The sequence below is a fragment of the Filicampus tigris genome, chromosome 17, assembly GCF_054856515.1.
Source record: "Filicampus tigris isolate MCC_2025a chromosome 17, RoL_Ftig_1.0, whole genome shotgun sequence".
Taxonomy (NCBI): Eukaryota; Metazoa; Chordata; class Actinopteri; order Syngnathiformes; family Syngnathidae; genus Filicampus; species Filicampus tigris.
Genome location: NC_141233.1, coordinates 9,525,506 through 9,544,153, shown reverse-complemented (window position 1 = coordinate 9,544,153; position 18,648 = coordinate 9,525,506). Strand labels below are relative to the sequence as shown.

Here is an 18,648-nt window from a genome sequence, read left to right as displayed (position 1 = left end):
TATAATTATCTTCATCTATTTGTGCGTCTGCCTTCGGTCAATTCGGAGATGTTACATCATCTGGCACGAGTTAGGCCGAACTGGAACCTTCGACGCTGCTAATGTAACATTTTCTGACTTAAAATAGATTTGTTTAATGGAGAGGTAAACCTCACATCGGACGCCAGCCTTGTAAAGTCTCCACGTGTAAGGGAAGAGTTTATTTATTTCCATTTCTTCTCAGCTCAAAGTATAGCGCTCCGAAGGAATGACTGAAAACTGGAATGATGTGCTCATTAAACGAGCGAGCCTGTTTCCATTAACTCAGAACCCTGGTGATGAAGAGCGCTTAATTTTGCTATTTATGAAGAAATAAATGACACAATAGTAATCTTTGGACTCAACAGAGCTCCATGTAAGGACATTTTATCTTGTGGGGAAGCAGATTGAAAGCACCTGGTGGTAAATGCACCAGACAGACATTCTCCAGGCAGTTGTTGGATATTTCCACTGCCGCTTATTGTTACAAATTCAGTGCAGTGTCATGACTTTGCACATTTTGCCCAAATATGTCAACCTCATTGGCAAAATACGGGCCCACTTTTTATGCAGATGGTGTATTAAAGTTCGCAATCGGCCGATTAAACAAAAACTAAAAAAAGCTAAACAAAAATGGATGCCGGTTATCTTTAGCGTGAATGCTATTATTTCAGCATTCAAGAAAACATATTTTCCCGTGATCAAGAGTGTTAGCGCCTGTCAAACAGTATTCACATCACCTAGCAAATAAAGACAAGCACGTGCATGCACATGTCGCTCACACATGTCAGAAAGGTGTCCCAGAGCAGCCCAGACAGGACGTCTGCTCAATAAATTGAAAGCACTGCGAGTCCCAGCATTAAGTGTTCTGTCTTTGCAGTGACAGAGGACTCATAAAACAACATCCAACAGCGTGTGTTCCGCAAGTTCTTTTCATAAAGCAGCACTTTCCGGCAGTGCACGCCCATTCACGTGCCCGGTTCCACAAGTGCAATATTTTCATTAATTGCTACGGACAGCATAACAACTTGAATCACTTCGGGATTTATCGTCTGTGGCGGCGAAAGAAAAAATCTAGTCCTCAGGGAGGTTTGTCATAAAACCTGGCATTAAGTAAACATGTCACACACAGGTTCAACCGAAAGGGCTTTTATAAGGCCTGTCAGGAAACGTGCGCCGTAATAATAGCATGACATACCGTATCAAAGGTACTACGTAACATAACATAATCCGTTTGTTTGCAGTGGACAGTTGCCCTTCAAGCATGGATGGGCCTTGTTGAAGTTGCGGCAGCCGCTGGCAGTCAGAGAATAATAACTAAGGCATTCCTATCGTGGAGGAACGTGAGCTGAACCTCTAGATTGCATCATCACTGGCATAACAACGCATATGTTGTCATTAAAGCAATAAAACCGGAAGGTTGCCGTTATATATTATACTGCCGTTCTTTCGTTCAGCCTTGGTGTAAATCTTGAGGATTTATTAGGAATGAGGTTGAGAGCATATAAAAGATGATCTTACTGATTAAAAGCAGTTGTGTTCCAAATTAGTGCAGTGTGAAATCATAGTTTTGAAATGGCCTATGGGTAAGATTGTTTACAATGCTAAAGTGGACGGCCACAATTAGATTTGTTGTTTTTATCGATGCTTTAATCGCCATATAGTGCAGAACTAACTAAATGTCACTCTACTTCCAACAAACGAAACAAGAAGAGTCGATCGTAGTGTTTGCGTTTGTTAGTCAGCAGACGACTTCCTGGTTCATGGAGGATGAACTCACGGACGATGACGCCGTGACGATTCTCTGGGCATGTACAATTCCTTGACACCAGTGAGTCAAATGATGAAACCCGCATCTGCACTTTTATCCGGATTTTCCCCGAAAATGAAAATGCTGTTCCTATGTACTTCCCCAAAATGATATTTTGGCAGTTACTCACTTTGGTCTCCTTTTTCTACGGATAAAATGCACACTGTATAAGGTTTAAGTCCGGAGATTGACTTGGCCGCTCTTCAACCTTTCACTTCTTGCCACTGACGAACGTCTTTATTTTGGCTCTGTGTGTTTAGTCACTGGCTTGCCGCATGCTGCAGGATCCGCCAATACGTTTGTTGCATCGTGCTTTAAACTGGCAGACAAAATGTTCCTGTAGACTTCTGAGATAGAAATCGCTGCTGCCACCATTTGTTACATTAACGAAGATTAATGACCCCATCCCAGAAGACGCCACGCAATGGCGCTCGTACGTTGCTGGGAAAGGTTCAATTTTATCTCATTAATCCAGAAAACGTCGTTCCAGAACGTTTCAGGCTCATCTCTGTACTTCAAATTCCAGCGTGGTCTTCCAGTTCCTATTAGTAATGAGTGATTTGCATCTCTTTAGCTTTACTTTCTTGTTTTAATGCTGGTCACACCGCTGGTAGGAATACAATCTTCACAGGCAAAACCCGATTTGAAACTGAAACATCATCGCTATCTCATATCGACTACATCACGTTCCGTATCGTTTTGCGGAGTAGCGCCGTCAACATTTGCGTTTGTCTCTTTCAGGGTATTGCCAGTTAATCTCTAGAGTCATGTTGTGTAGCTCAGCCATGTTTTTCAGGCCCCGAAGCGTCCACCTCGGTGTTCTTGGAGGCCGACCCGCAGCCCAGCTGTAATGGAGTCACATCACAGCGGCCCATTTCCAAAGCTTGGCAGTAAAAAGAGCCATCAAAGCACAAAACACACACACACACACACATGAGTTCCAGCAAGAGTTCCAGCATCTCTGATAAACCCCAAACTGGCTCTTTGCCGTCCAGCTTTCACCCCTGGAAAGCAAAACCAAATGTTCTGAGGGGACAGAACATTTTGGACATAAGGCATCTTTGTGGGATGATTCATCTGCTCCTCATTTGGCTAACCTGGCAGCTATAATCTGCCTTGCTACATGTCAATATCAGTAAGTAACACATCAGTCTCGTAGGATCTATCTGCATGATACGAGATGAGCAAGGACCAGGTGCAAGCAACTTTATTGGATCAGTATCATTTCTGCTTAACTAAGATGATGATGTCCACTTTTCATTGGCGCAATGCTGCAAACTACAATTAACTACTATTATAGTGATATGGTTAAATGAATACCTCTCACAGTGCCAATCCAAATTCAGAATTCTCTTTGTAAAGGCAGAATTGTATTGCATCTCATCACATTTCGCAAGTAGCATTTGTGCACCAGTAATGTCCCATTGTGGCCAAGTGTCTAATTGCATTGAATTACGCAGATACAACACATTTATCTGCATCTGCAGCTGACGCAACGGCAATACATCATTTTGGTTGGGATCCACAGAAAAACACCAACAAAGCCACCATTGTAAATGGGTAATGACCATAATGGATTTAAATGAGTCGCTGTAGCTCATTCTATACAAAGTGTTTTGTCAAGATGGGCCATTAATGTGGCTTTACGGTCTTTAATGGTTGATTCCGTTTCACACGTTAACCGCTGCAAAACATGACGCAAAAAAACAAAGCTCATTGTGTTTGTTCGAGTTCCTGGCTCCAGGGTGTCCTCCCATGTCTTGCCCAAATTTGCTGGAATAGGATCCAGCTCAGACTTTTATGAGGGCAAGTGGGATCGAAAATGGATCGTTTTAATACATAGAACTGTAGCTTCAACGTCCATGCGAGCTATCAAGTTCACCCACAGTTCCCTAGACGTTTTCGTTTCTGTAAAAACAAAAACAAAAAACAACAACACTCAAATTCTACCATTGCAGAACAATTCTGACTGACAAAGTGTAGAGCTCAACAAATATTGTCCTCGTCTGCACCTTAAAAGTTCACCAGGTCACCTCTGACCAAAAACTTTCCTCACATGCGAGTGAGGAAAATTCCCGCCGGTGTGCGATATTACAGTGAGAAGGCCCACTGTGTGAAAGAGGAGCGCTTACGTTTCTCATACAGTGCCCGGCAAACATTCACTCATCGAAGGATTACTGCTGATTCGTCAAAGTCAGAGTTGGCCAAGCGGAGAATCATGCGCTATCCCAAAGTATTACATTTGAGTCATGACAAGTAAAAGATCGGACTGAAAAGTGCCTATCACGTAACCACCAGAGTGAACATGATGGAACAGAAGGTCTCGAGATGACAGCAAATGGATGAGCTTTATACTGATGAATGTGGACAGACAGAACACGACATAACAGTTTGTTCCACAGCCACATTTCAGAGGCACGGTTCTCATGAAACAAAATGCTTCCGAACGGGGAAGTCAACGCAAACATTTTTTTTTCAAGAATATGTTCTATGCAAGCCGACTAGTTGAAACAGGGCATTCTGATAAATATTTTGTTAGTGAAATAAGTGTTGATCCACTCGTTTTCAGCCATCTCTGGGGGCGGCCATTTTGTCTTCCGTCGACTGAAAATGACATCGCAACTGCTCACAACGACCAATCAAAGCTCAGATTTAGAAAACAGGTCAGCCGTGATTGATAGTTTTTTTTTATTTTGTTTTTTTTTGGCAAGTTAAAACGGTGAAGTTGTCGAATATCTTTCAAAACCGGGGGGTTCTGAAAATGGGGAATATATTGGAAAGTAAAACCAGTAAACATTTTGAGGCACTCAAGATGCTACACATTTTAGTCAATCCCTTTTTTCTCACAAGCAGGAAATGTTTGTCAAGATGGAGATTTAATACCATTAGTCTGGACTGTACACCTCTGATGAATATTTCCATTGTGCACACTAACTATACAATATTTACAGCTGAACGTCAAAGCTTATCACCCGCCCTCATCTGTTCCAAGATTCTTCTCTCGACCGTGTGAAGTTGCGGGCCTGCCTGAGATGTCTGTCATCTGCTGACGGCAAGTGGACTGATCAAAGGCCTCACCATCATTCACATTGCGCCTTTTTACTTTTGAGAAACACTCGACTTTCACCAGATGCCAGGGATTTGCCCGCAATCTGCATGAGGGGTTCCCACCATGTGAACACATGCTTTGTCTTCTGCGTCAAGCTTTGCTAACAGAGGCACTTAGCTAACAGAGGGCACAGGGTAAGAATAGTATGTAGTACTTTTGCAACTCTTCTTACGGAAATGAAGTTATTTCCCACCACGGTTTGTTACCAACCCACCACACCCACTTTCGGCCGAATGTGTCCTCATTTTGACATTCGGTTTTATGATGAAATAATGGGAAATGGCCCAAAGTGTCATATTCTCATTTCTGAATATGAAGGCAAAAGTCAACCCTGTTATAAAAGATTGTGTTCATCTGAAAGGTCTATAATGATCCACACATTGATATTGTTGTCACAAATGTATTTCAACACTCCTTCTGCCCGTTTGCAATCTTATGCGAAAGCCGGGATAATGAAATTTATAAACGGGAAAGGTGCTAGCTTCTTGTCTATAAAAGTTTTAAACAGAGCACATGATATGTGTAAAAGTTGCTCATACTTTCCAAACTCTGAAAGGGAACTCAATTATTAAAACATCGAACCAATAAAAGGTCAAGCCAGTACGTTCAGTTCTAGTGAGTTTATTAACCGAAACTTGCTCTAAATTTCAGGTGAATTTCAATTTTGCGTATGCAAAGACGCTTGTACTGATTTTAAATGATATCTGATGCAAGATGTTTAAGGTCATTGGCAGTTGTATTTCTTTTCTCAACAGCTAACCACCAAAGCTTTATCTGTTTTTTTTTTTTTTTAGTCACTGAGCTGCCACTTCGGTACAGCTAATAAATGCATTGTCATCAGGTCCAGGAGAAGCGCTGTATCATAAAAAAAAACTGTGCCATGTTCTGACACATCAGAGATGCATCAATTGAGCCAAAATTTGTATATGCGTTATATCATATAAGCTAAATGTTACTGTTCTCACACTAAGGTTTATATTTTACTCCTTTTTGCCATCACAACAGACGTTCATGTTCAGCACATCGCCTGAAGCTCTAAAAGTCGACGATCAACCTCACAGCAAAAGATGTTGCGTCTATTGAGCGCGAGAATGATGCAAAATGTTTCCCTCTGTCCTGACCCGGCTCGTCAGCGAGCAAGCTGCTCGCGTTGTTTTACGATGAAAACTCCAGCGCCGAGCCTCCCAGCACCTGTACAATAAATCTTCCATCGACACAAGGCATTACATAACCCCACAGCGCTTTGCTGAAAACCAAACACACAAACTACAACGGAGGCCTGAAACAGGGGCAGGGGCGTCAAGGGTCAACTCGTCATTGCCACGCAAAGGTGGCACTGTGGTAAGACTTTGTTATTACAGGTGTGTCGTGTCGCAAAATACTGTTCAGCTTTTGACATCGTTGATATTTTTTAAGTACCATTTTATAGTTTAAAAAGTAATCAGTTACTAAACGACAAATGACCTTCATACACTGAAGGTAATTTCATTCAGTGTTGTTGCTGCAAAAACGTGATTAGCAACTATTTGATATCACGCTAGAAACATCATTGCGGAGTAGTAACGGCAACAAATCGACCGCTCAAATTGTCTGCACAACCCTACTTAACGTGCTTTTTTTCTTCTTTTATAATTAACTTTTCTATAAGCGGGATCAAATTTGGCTGTGATAACTGAATTCTGTGATACTAAAACAAGAGAAATTACTGTTACATGAAAGGTTTATTGTATGTTTACAAATGTCTTTTTTACGCAGAATCAAAAGTACTTCAGTTGTTTTCAATTTGCGGTTCATACATAAGTATTGTTGTGCTCTTCAAATGAAGAGGAGCGCCACCCCTTCGTCGCCTCCCTTATTTTGCAGCGGGAAGGTTGACGAGTAAGCAAAATAAGGCGGCAAGTTGATGACGTGAACCGATAAAACCATAAGCTCATCCGAATGCAATCTGTTTCTTATCACCAGCAACATGGTTTGATGTTTTTCTTCCTTTGTTTTTCTTTAAGTTCAATTCTGCTGAGAGGCAGAGTGAATTCCAGAAAACATGAAGTTTTAGAAAATCCCCCCTCGGTAAAGCCAAGACTTGATGCAACCGTATTGCAGAGAGAGTGTGAGAGAGGATGACTTGGATGCAGCTCAGGAGCAGCACCCAAGATCTCCCCTTTCTTCATCATCTTTTTTTTTTTTGCTTACAGTATATGCTAGTAATCACATACAGTATTGGAACACCTGGTCATTACAACTATAGAAGGTGGAAATCCCCTCGGCCGACATAAAAGCTTTCCATTTTCCTGGAAAGATGGTCTACAAGCTTTTGGAGTGTGCCTGTGGGATTTTCTGTGCATTCACCCAGTGGAACGTTTGTGACATCAACAGTCGGTGATGAATATAATGTTCATAATACAACTTCTAATCAACATTGTCATTATAATATTCATGCAGGCTGCAGCTATGTGAATTTTTATGAAAATATACCCCCAATAAAGGAGTGAGAAATGATTGAGATGCTATGATGACATTTGTGACCTCATTTCCATTTTACAGCCAACGGACTATTCTGCTTTTTACTGCTGCACATACTGTATGGAGACCGTGATTGATTCAGGGTTCTGCTTGGCCTCACGTTAGAAGAGTCTAAAACGCGCACATTTCCATTTACTTGATCTCTGCCGACTGGTGTTTTCTGCGGACTGCAGAGATCTACTTGCTGTTGGTTCTGTTGCTCATTTTTCTTAATTAACACTTAGAAGGAATGCTGCTACCCCGTCTCACGGTTCATACGGATCACATGAGTGCCAAAGACTGTTTTGGTTTTTAATACCATTAAAACTTCATCAAAGTGGTTGTCTGGGAAAAAGGTGAAAAGATCATGGGAAGATTACAACGCTGCCTGGATCAGATTCATTTGATGAAAAGAACTCTTGGCTCTTTCAACTTCCAGCGCCTTTTCACACCTGTTTTTACACTGCTTGCAAAATCGCACTTTTACAATCAACCTCATATTTTTTTTTTTCCCCACTAAACCATGATTCCAACTGAGTCGTACAACTTGAATGCCGATCACTCTAACTCATCAACATTACAAGGTGATTCGCATTAAAACATTCAATGGCTGCGAACAATTTTATGGGCGCATTTCTCTGATAATAAACTGCATTTAATTATAAATGCAGATTTGTCTCAGAATTGGAAGGAATAACTGAATGGACCTCATCTCACTGAAAGAATAAATCATTGACCGCAAATTATTGTTCATCATTTTGGTAAAAAAAAAAAAGAAAACTGAATGAAATTGGAGGATACATAAAAATCAACAAAACAACTCTTCTCGCTCAGTGACATGAGTGGGACAAAATACAACATTAAAAATAAGCTCTGACTGCAGTTATCCCGCATTGCAAACCACAATAATAAACATATTGCTTCTAGCGGCCTAGTAGAATTAGTTGACTCAACTCAAACTGGGCAAAATCTAGCATAGCTGTATATTCACAATGTGAATATTATATAGTGACGGACCATATTTAAAAGTTAGCCTGCACCTGATAATTTGAGTGCTTAGTTAACTCATTGACTGCCATTGACATATTTATTTGTCTTTTCTCAGTCCAGCCATTCAATCCCAGGAATTTATTTATATTTTTTTCCCAATTTTTTCAAACGTTAGGGTAAAAGAGCATCTGAAAATGTCTGGCAGTGAATGAGTTAACTCCAATTTATGACTATGCTACAAGTACTCCATGTTTGATTATTTTGTTTATACTTAATTCTTGTATTCATGCTTGGCTTTTTTGGTGCAACTGTATAAATAATTAATAATTACTGCATCTCATCTGGTGTTAATTTTGAGTCATATCTATTTTATAGTGTCAATAAAAACTGAGCATGATGAACCTTTTTAAAGGCAACATTTTCAATGCAGCTCTTGGCTTGGGTTTCATTACATCGCGCTAATGTTGTGACCAGTAGGGGTATGTGGAGCAATAGAAAAAGTAGCTGGTATCAAAAGCTGTTCTCTGTGGTTGTTTATACGCAAAATATCTGAAAGTGAGTTTAGGGCAGGTTAGTGTTGAACTAAAACTTAGGATTTGTGGACACTGAGCAAGAATCAAGTAAGTCCTTCTATGCTGTTGCTTCATGGCCTTAACTCACACAGTCCAGGTATGAATCCATCATGTCAGCTTCCAGCTGTGAGACAGCTGTGGAGAAATGTGGCCATCAGGTGGGAGTATCTTTGCAGAGACTCTGCAGAAGAGACCTCTGGAAGGAATCATCGCTTGACTCTGGTATCAGAAATTCCAGCAGCAAGTCGCAGATGCAGTAAAGGAGATGCCTGCGCACAGTCATACAACCATGACGGACGATGAAGAAATACGGAGAGAAAACTCACGCAAGTAAGGGGAGAACATGCAAACGCCAAACAGGAAGGCCGCAACTGAGTTCTGAACTGTGAGGCAGACGTTTACGAAACGAATATTTATAGATACTCTTGTCTCCTTAAAGTGCCTTTTTTGGAGTAATTTCTTGAGTCGTGTCTTTGAGTCGCATGAACTCAACGATTGTTTCCCCCAAAATTTTATTCCAGTTATTCTGCAGTTGAAAACAGAGTCCGTACCTCATCCGCCTGCCCATGTGACGCAGCAACTAATTTCCAGGAATAGATTGCCTACACATTATCTGTGTCGGCATCACTGCACAGAAATGTGCTTATTTATTGAATATCTCTTTTCAATTCAAAGTCACCATGGGGTCAAAGAAAGTTTCAAAAGTTCCGCCCTTTTGAGAAAAGAAGACATAAATCACAACAGAATTCAAGAAATAACTTATAGCCAAGTATGAACTTGGCAGATTCAACTGGCAAACAATTCCCTCACCTGTCTTACATATGCACATTGGAGTCTTCAATAAAATGAGTCATTTATATTTTTAACATTGTTTTCTGTATGTTATACTACTGTTGTTCTCCATAAAATCTTTTTTTCTGATAATATTCATTTATGTTACCTATATTGCTTCAATTTTCATACAATTTATTTTTATTCAGACTTTTTGGAATGAATTAACCTGAGGTTCCACTGTAAATGGAAATGTAAAACGCATATCACACCACCATCAATTCCAAAAGGAATTAAATCCTTGACGACTCACTTGTTAATGTGGTGGTCCTGTAAAGACTCCAGCATGGTTTCCAAGCTCAGTCTGTACTTGTCACTGCCTAACATGTCAGTGATGAGCTCTGCAGCCACAAACATCAACACAAAGCGGACAGAATAGGTCAAACAAAAGGTGTCAAGCGTTCGGCGGGCTGTAATGTGCACTTTAAAGCCGCAGCAAACCCGGAAGTAGCTGCAGGAGACATTCCAGGCACCGTTCCTTGGTTTCCTCTCTCTCTGCGGCGCTGCGTTCCGGCTGCGGTTGGGTGGGCAGAGTGCCTCCGGGCCACACGGCCTCCTGCAGCACTTGCAGGTAAATGACCCAACAGGGGGCGCTGGTCAGGTGGGCCACGCCCACATCCATCCATCTGCGGTCAAAATCAGTCGGATACTGAGTCACGTTTGCATGGGGGGAAAAAAGCTAAAAGCTTAAAACGTAGATGTGACATGGTTGAGATGTGCGTGCAAAGTGATGCAACACAAGCAAGCGTGCTTACAAAGGTTAAAACATAACAGCAGCTTGAATTACTTAGTGACCTGCTCAGCCAACACTAAGCGAGTCAGTGACGTTAATGACAGCAGAACACTGGAGCCTAAACAAAGGCGGTTCCCACAGACATTGTGGTAAAACAAGGCCAGTGTTAATCATAGACATGCCTTTGTTGAAATCGGAATTTCCAATTTGGCATTGACATTGCATTTAAAATAAAAAACAATGCCTGGGAAGGGAAATCTGAGCGCGTGCCATGCAGCATTCAGAAGTATCTCATTTAACTCTGCTTACTGTATAAAAAGGCCCAAAGGAGGATCATCTGTGGGGAGGAAACAATCAAATTTTTGCAGAATTATTAGCAACAATACAGAGTTTATAATAAAGACAAATAGCACTGCGGGGTTCGACGTTAAGAGTGGCGCCAGAACGCCATTTTGTCGGGCCAGAAAGAATGTCACAGCAAACGGAAAATCCAAAAGAGCATTTTTTGGGGGGTTTTGAACCAATCACAGCTGCCCTGTTTTCTGAAGTTGAGCTACGATTGGTCGTTATGTGAGCCCCGAGCAACTTCGATGTCATCTTCAGTCGACAGAAGTGACAAAATGGCCGCCCCCTGAGCTAGCCAAAACGGTGGATTTCTCATATTCCACAAGCGCAATATTAAATTCTATTTCTAATGCCATAGAATTTTGATTGACATGATCATAAAAATGAACATTTTCAACACATAACAATGTTAGTGTTGATGCTTTTAGCTCTCCTACACTTAATTGATGGAATGCAAATAAAATGCTATGGTATGAAAGTAATCAGTGAAAGCTGATATTCATTAGCGGAAAAAGTGCATGTTGTTAAACAGGAACAAAACAGTTATGGAAGATTTAAGTCCAACCTCTCAATAAAAGTGCCAAAGATAAGTCTGATGGCCTTCTGGATGTTCTCGGTGCACAGCCAACTCCACTGGTCCTTCATCAACAAACACAAAATGTTCAGCGCAACATCCGCCACAGCTGTGTCTGAAAATGAAATAATGATTGAAAAAAAAACAACAACAATATAGCAGAGTAAGACACAGCAACACTTTTGAAAGTTGTACTACTCAATGAAAGCAAATGTAAAATGTGGGGTTGTGCTGCTCTCAAGTGACATAACACTGCACTACACAAGACAAATGTGGTACATGCACATCTAATGAAATAGATATGGAGTGCAGGAAAATTAACATTAAAAGAAAAAAAAAAAAGTGCAGGGGACTTTTAGGTGAGAGGAAGCACTCCATACCTGCGCCGTGAGTTTTCCCAGAAGTCTTCTTGTCTGTGCCCAAGGGCTCCCTCCGCTTTGCTTGCTCTCTGCTTTGGGGCTCGCATAAAAGTCTTTCCTGCTCCAGGACAAAGCTCTCCAATCTGGACAAGGACATGCCATTAAGCACCTAGAACGAATTGGAGAAATGGGGACAAATTTGTTTCCAGTACAAATGCATTGACTGACTGACATCGGTATTTCTGAGAACCAGAACTGGGCAGTCCGTTCCTGGCCCTCCGGCCCGGCCGGATGCCCATTTTTGGGGCGGAGGGGTGGGGGGTGACACATTTAAAAAAATGGCTGGACTAAGCATGGCCGAAAGTGGATTTTAGTCCGGCCGACTAATCGGCCCTCATGCGTGTGATGTGCTCACGAGGCGGACAAATTTAATCTCAGCCTACTCGGTGAAAGGCTTCTTTTTAGGCTTCTTTCAAAACAACTTGTGTCCGGGAGTATATTCAAGCTGCGAGCAGCACTCAAGTATGGCACATCATGCACTTTCCTACTTCCGGAAATACGTCTTAGCAAAACTGCTGTGTAGTGGTTTACTGGCATGCTTTTATTTTGAAGGCCGGGAAGTGTGAAGGAGAGGAAGTGTGGAAAAAAAGTAACTTGTTGAATGCTTGCAGACTTGTCGTCTGTTGGACCCAAATAACAAAACCAACCCCAGGGCTTGCAGTACGTGAGTAAGTGGCGCGTTTGAAGCGTGTCCACAGCGGGTTTGAATAGTAAGTTAGCCACCTAATTGTCTTTAAATAAACCGTTAGCATTTCTCCCGCGGGGGCATCGTGCACGTTTTTTTTTTTTTTTTTTTTGGGGGGGGTCGACAAGGTTTATGGATATGGCCGGGGGGTGGCGGCCGGAAGGGTAACCAGCCAGGTCAAGGGTGGAGGGTCGCGGCCGGACGGGCAAAAAAGGGTCAAGTGCCCAGCTCTGCTGAGAACTTACAGGGCTGCCTTCGCTAATGCAGTACGTCACTTTAGGATGTAAGTCAGGTATATTGAGAGATGGAGACACTTTACTTGGGAACATGAGCCTCCTGATACAGGGGACACAAAAGCAAACACTTTCAACAAATGTGAAGGTTATTTAACAGAAAACACACATAAGTGGACAATTCTTTTGTAGAGGCAAACAAAAATGATAGCAGGACACTTCTCCAACAAGTATGGTCATTTCGGGAAGCCCATGAAGCGGCCGAAGTCTCACCGGTACTTTCTGCTGTCCAGTGTTCTCCCATCAGAGTCGCCCTCCAGGTCCTCCGTTGGACTCATGGCTTCGGGGTGAGGGAAGGCTGTCTTCAGTGTGTCCAAAGCATTTTCCATCATCTGTAGCAGCGGTCATGATGGACAAAACATTGGATCCCGACTTTTGCAAAGATTACAAGATTGCGGTCCACAGTACCCAAATTCCTTGTCACCTTATCAATCCTCGACTTGACAAAAGGCCTTTTTCCATAATATGTGCAAACCGCCGAGTTGAGAGACAGGAACTCCTGCATGTCCTCGCTCCTTGCTGTCTCGGGAATGCTGTTCAGTTGCTTTAAAACAAAGAAATGCAATTCGAGTGGCACAGGGTACTTAGGAACGTAGTAGATTGACGTGTCCACGGCTAATGACTACACACTAAAAAATGCTGGGCTGTTTTTCTGGGTTGCTGTAGTTTTTGAGCTGATTGGGTTACGTTCACCCAAGGTTGGGTTAGGTCGTTTTCCATCCCTCTTGGATCAAACTCTTGACCCAAATGCGCTGGGTATGAATAAGCTAGCATGGGCTCGATGACTTTTGAACCCAGTGACTGGTTAACTATTTCCAATCGGGTTACTTTTAACCTGGCAGTGTTAAGAGCGTACCTTAAGGAAGGTATCCAGTTGGCCTTTACGAGCTTCCACCTTCTCGCCATCTGTGTTCCCGAAGGGAAGGTCAGGGAACATTTTCTTTGGACCTTTTACATCTGAAATACCAGACAGTGGCTGGGAATAGTGTCAGGATCATATACACAGCAGTTAAGTTTTGATCATTTCTCACTCTTAACAAATTTCTTCACTTCTGGGTTCTCTTCTAATCGTGTCTGCAAGTTGAGGAATTCGCTGTATCTGCGGTTGACCGAGTGACAGGTCGGAGGTTGTAAAAGGTCACCGCTTTCGGGACATGTTGCTGTCTCAAACTGCAAAAGACAAAATGGCGTGTTTTGTGGAAGAAAAATAAAGACATCTTCACATTATGTTGTCAAAGATAACTGGATCTGTATTGTTACCGTGATAGTGTAGAGAGTATAAGGATGTGTTCCGGTGCCACGTTGTTCCTTTGCACTGACTGTTCCGGCAATTTGCACATTTTGGATGCCCAGTGGTTTGTTTGGGGTGTCAAAGTTGAAGGGGTTGAGGCAAAGCCTGCTTGAAGGACCTGCTGGGGATCTTTCTTGAGCAATATCTGCAGGCCAGTGTGAATCCACAGGCACCACCACCTTCGGCCCGACATTTTTCAACGGGCCGAAGCAGCCAAAATCATCAGCGTCGTCTTTTAAATTCATGGTGTTGCAGAAGTTGGCCGAGGGGCCGCATTCGCACAAGCGTCCGCTGGTGTCATCTTCCGCGTCCGACTGCATGAGGGAGTCAAGTGACAGCATCTTGGACTCTGTGAGGTGAGAGTGGTTGCCAGTTGTGAGGGAACAGCAGTTGACCTTACACGGCGTGAGCAGACCGGCGTGGCAATTCTCAGCTTTCCCGGAACAAGTCTCAAGACTCAGCATGCTGCACTGAGAGGAATCCTCCTCGCTTATCGGACTGAACAGCTCAGAGTTGCTCTCGCTTGCCAGGCTCATTTGATCCGAAGATGACAGGCAGGTGATCCACGAATCATGGAGGGCGCACCTGTACAGCGCGCCGTCCTGCGGTTTTCGTGACCTGTTGAAGACGTCTACAATGGTTTGGTTGAGCCAGTCGGGATCAGAAAGCCTGCTTATGAGCGGCAGAAGCACGTTGCAGGTGATGAGTTCGGTAACCATGTACCCCCCGGTCCTGGTTTCCATCTGAGGGTACGGAACGAGCACATGCAAGACGAGGTTTACCAGAGCTCTGGCGTAGCTTAGCTCAGTGGCCGCATCGCTCACAGCTGGATGAGGGCTGTCTACTTCCTGGTAGAGTTGCCAAAGGCTAATATTCTCACCCCTTGTCTCCAGCTGCATGTGTCTGGCTGCCATGTAGCTCTGCAGGTGGCAGCCATACAGCTCCAAAAGTCGTTGGACCAGAGCTTTTCTGTCTACTCGCCGCGCACGCTCCTTCAGCTCCATCACCGACTCCAGCATGGACGTGCGCACCGCGCGCTCAAACTCGCCTTCCACCTCTGGCAGAAGAGTGCGGTACCAGGAAGACACAAAATCGCGCACCGCTTTGTGGACGGCGCTGTGGATCTCGTGATTGAGTCTCCACTCATGTTCAGCTGAACACTGAGGCGGAGTCACGCCGCCGAGGGGCAAGAAATGCTCCAAGTGGAGAAGGCTGTTGGCATCCAAAATGGCGCGTGACCCAAGCCAACCTCCCAAAACAACCAGGAGACTAGTGAAGATGCAGAGGAGCCAGACGTTCACCAGAAGATGGAAGAGGACCAACCAGGCCAGCAGAGCGCCAAGGCCTAACAGTCGTTTTCGCTGGCCAAAAACCTCTGACAGGCACCACTTATTAGGACTCTGGAATGAAGGCATTATAGCCTGCAGATGAGACGTATCCTGCCAAGAAAATATGTTTTATTAGTTGTCATAAAACTTTAACTGCAGGATTCATGAATGACTTTCAGTACAGGAGTAACGTAGTGATGCTTACCTTACATTATGTTTTACTGCAAAGTACATTAGAGATATATCGGCCCCTTTCTGATTTCATTTATTTATTTATTTTTTACATATTGATCACACTTAAATGTTTCAGACCATCAAATCAAATCAATATCTCAAAATTTAGTTACTAGTTTCTAAATGATGATCTAGAATAACAAAAATGGCCCAATGTGAAAACGTGTTTGTCCACAATCCTAATAACTGCGTGACTCATGTTATTTTTTTCCACATAGGGTCGAATAGATGTAATAAAATCATCAACGTATATGTTAGCACTGATAAGAAACACCACCAGACACGTCATTAATGTCATGGTGGGATTTTCTTTAGTTTCGACTGTTTTCACTGCAAATAAAATAATAATAATAATAATAATAATAATCATCATCATCATCATCATCATCATCGTCATCATCATCATCACCCAATAATTTGGAGATTTGTATAGAAGTCTTAACATGAAGCAGTTTAGGTAGTATGATCCCGTTAGATTGTGCAAGTTTATTCAATGTTTTATAGCTTGAGAGTATGTTTCAATACTTACACACATTGAATCTTCATTACCAACTTCAAATCTAGAAATTAATTACCGGCAATAAAATCAACAGTGTATTTTTATCACAACATTAAGTCATTACCAACAGAAAAACACAATCACACTGGCATTAACCAAAAGAACCTCTCAAAAATACCCAAATCTCAGTGAAATAAAAGCGTTGTTGTCTTCTCGCGAGAACATTGCAGTTACAACGAGACCTGCTGTTGTTGCCACGACAACATATAATCAGAGGCACGAAAGAAAACGCGATATACTACTCTTCACACAAGATGGTCCCTAAACACGTCACTTTATTATTTATAGTTACAATACTAACTTATAGCTCAATATCAATTACGATCTGGTGAAGTCAAGTGTTGCTTTTAGATGTCTTTCCTTTCGAGGCAGACGTATAGGTCTCAATTCGGAACCAATGCTGCAAAAATGATAAACTTTTAAAAATAGGGGGCGGGGGGGGGGGGGATAAATCACCTGAATGGTCAGAGCTTCATTTCTGGAACCGGAGCAAACAAACCCTCCTTGTGTTTTAATCCCCCAACAAAGATTATGAGGATCAGCACAACTCGCTTTAGGTGTCCACTTTACCTGCCAGAGTATAATTCTTCTTCGTATTCACTCTTTGCAAAAAAACAAACAAACAAACAAAGAAACAAACAACAAAAACAAGCTACTCAGTTTATTTAAAAGATATATTTTTCAAATCCTCGTCTAGTCATTTACTTAAGTATAAAGTCTTGTGCTAACTGACTTAGAATTTGAATTCACACGTTTTGGTTTTTATTTTTTTATTTTTAAGACATTGTCGTATTCATACAGGTTTTTTTGTTGACACAGACATGGCAGATAAAGTGTACTAGTAAAAAAAGTATACTTGACCGCTCTCGTGCAGTCAACACTACCCTCTAGTGGACATAATTTAAATTGCAATCCCCGAGAAAAACAAAGTCTGACCGGTTTGGCCAACGGGACGAAAAGGAAGAAAAAAATATTTAAAACCAGATCGGTAATGAAAGAATCATGAAGCAAAAGCATCATGCTCAGAGAACCTAACATTACACGTGCTACAAAAGGTATCAACCGACCACTTTATTAGGTACACGTACACCCCCCCCACACACAAACGCGCCCCCCCCCCACACACACACGCCCCCTCACCGTATTAAAAATAGATGGAATGTTTATTTTAGAAATATTTTATTTATGTACATGTGCAGAATTGTTCGTTTTACTAATATGCTTGTTATTTGTGGTCAATACTTTATTTTAGTAATAAAATAATTAATATTCATCATTTTATTAAGATTAACTAACGAATTTTTAAATGAAATAAAAAAGGTCTATTAAAGTTTTATTTGCAACAGCACAGTTAAGCAATTATTCAATTAGATAAAATAATAAAATGTAACTAAAAAGTTGTATAACTACATTTTTAATTAACCCATTTTTGTGGTGGGGGTGGGGGTAGTTCCTGCGTATCTGACACTCTCGTGGTTTAGATTGCGTTATTGTAAATGAAAACAAAATTGAATGTGACACAACGAGTTTAACTGGTAGTTATACCAGGAAGGTAAGCATCTACTCGTGGTTGTCATGTGACCTCAGGTGTGGTACCAGAAGGGTCTCTTCCCATTAGAGCCGGTGTTTGTGCCCTCACCGGATGCCGCGGACTAAGACGATGGTGTCATCCTCTCTGTGGTCCTCCCCCCCTCGCAGGTAGAATGTGTAAAGCAGGATGACTATTGTTTAAGTGTGCGACGATGAAAGTCATCTCCATTTGGCTTTAATCTGCTGAAAATAACATCACCACTGTGGGGAAAAAAAAAAAAATCTCCAATATTAGAATAAAAGCACATTCCTCCTGGTTTTGAACGGCAAGACATTTGAGGAGTTGGGAAGAGCCAATGTGCCAGTTACATGCCCTACCCCTTCCATGGTGTCTTCAACGCATCCGCTTGAAGAAGTCTGTTAATAATGATTTTAATAATCATATTTATTAATCATATCCAAAAACACTAATTATGATGATTTATTAATTTAATAATGATAGTTCTAGAATGATTTACTGATGTACGCCTTGATGAGATGCCCTGCTCTGGTGCTAACTGGATGCAAATGAATACAATTAGAGTGTCGTTTTTTTTTCTTGTATTAATTGCCTGTACACAACCTTTGTATGAGTATAAAACTGCCAAGCCTCACTCAGATAATCCAATGAAAACCTTCAAATAAATGTGTTTTGAAATCAATATCCTTTTATTGTTGCCCTGTTTTTTTAACAATATTTTCTATTGACTTTTTTTAATTTTGAAACCCTGTACTTGTTTGTATTTGCACCCGCAGGGAAAGTATTATACTACTTAAAGAGCCAGAAAA

The 18,648-nt window shown here is 41.9% G+C and overlaps 1 protein-coding gene and 1 long non-coding RNA gene across 8 annotated transcripts in view; one reads left to right on the top strand and one right to left on the bottom strand.

Moving 5' to 3' along the window:
- Positions 1 to 18,648, bottom strand: part of LOC147133271 (sorting nexin-19-like) — a 96,247-nt gene that overhangs the window by 13,560 nt on the left and 64,039 nt on the right. For 2 of the 7 annotated variants that reach the window (XM_086057369.1, XM_086057371.1), the window contains 11 exons: positions 14,139 to 15,608; positions 13,910 to 14,048; positions 13,735 to 13,835; positions 13,303 to 13,422; positions 13,092 to 13,210; positions 12,831 to 12,921; positions 11,862 to 12,009; positions 11,473 to 11,596; positions 10,271 to 10,455; positions 10,083 to 10,170; positions 7,735 to 9,267 (listed from right to left, as the gene is read on the bottom strand). In XM_086057369.1, coding sequence (XP_085913495.1) covers positions 9,153 to 9,267; positions 10,083 to 10,170; positions 10,271 to 10,455; positions 11,473 to 11,596; positions 11,862 to 12,009; positions 12,831 to 12,921; positions 13,092 to 13,210; positions 13,303 to 13,422; positions 13,735 to 13,835; positions 13,910 to 14,048; positions 14,139 to 15,584 — 2,676 coding nt within the window. In that variant the 5' untranslated portion in view covers positions 15,585 to 15,608 and the 3' untranslated portion in view covers positions 7,735 to 9,152. Of the gene's footprint in view, positions 1 to 7,734; positions 9,268 to 10,082; positions 10,171 to 10,270; positions 10,456 to 10,871; positions 10,900 to 11,472; positions 11,597 to 11,861; positions 12,010 to 12,830; positions 12,922 to 13,091; positions 13,211 to 13,302; positions 13,423 to 13,734; positions 13,836 to 13,909; positions 14,049 to 14,138; positions 15,609 to 16,746; positions 16,798 to 18,648 lie in introns of those variants that run through there. The other 5 variants (XM_086057370.1, XR_015090333.1, XM_086057372.1 and 2 more) reach the window with 5 other exon arrangements.
- Positions 2,755 to 7,398, top strand: LOC147133273 (uncharacterized). The gene is made up of 3 exons (XR_015090334.1): positions 2,755 to 2,963; positions 4,780 to 6,278; positions 6,941 to 7,398. It is a non-coding gene; the product is annotated as an uncharacterized LOC147133273 (long non-coding RNA).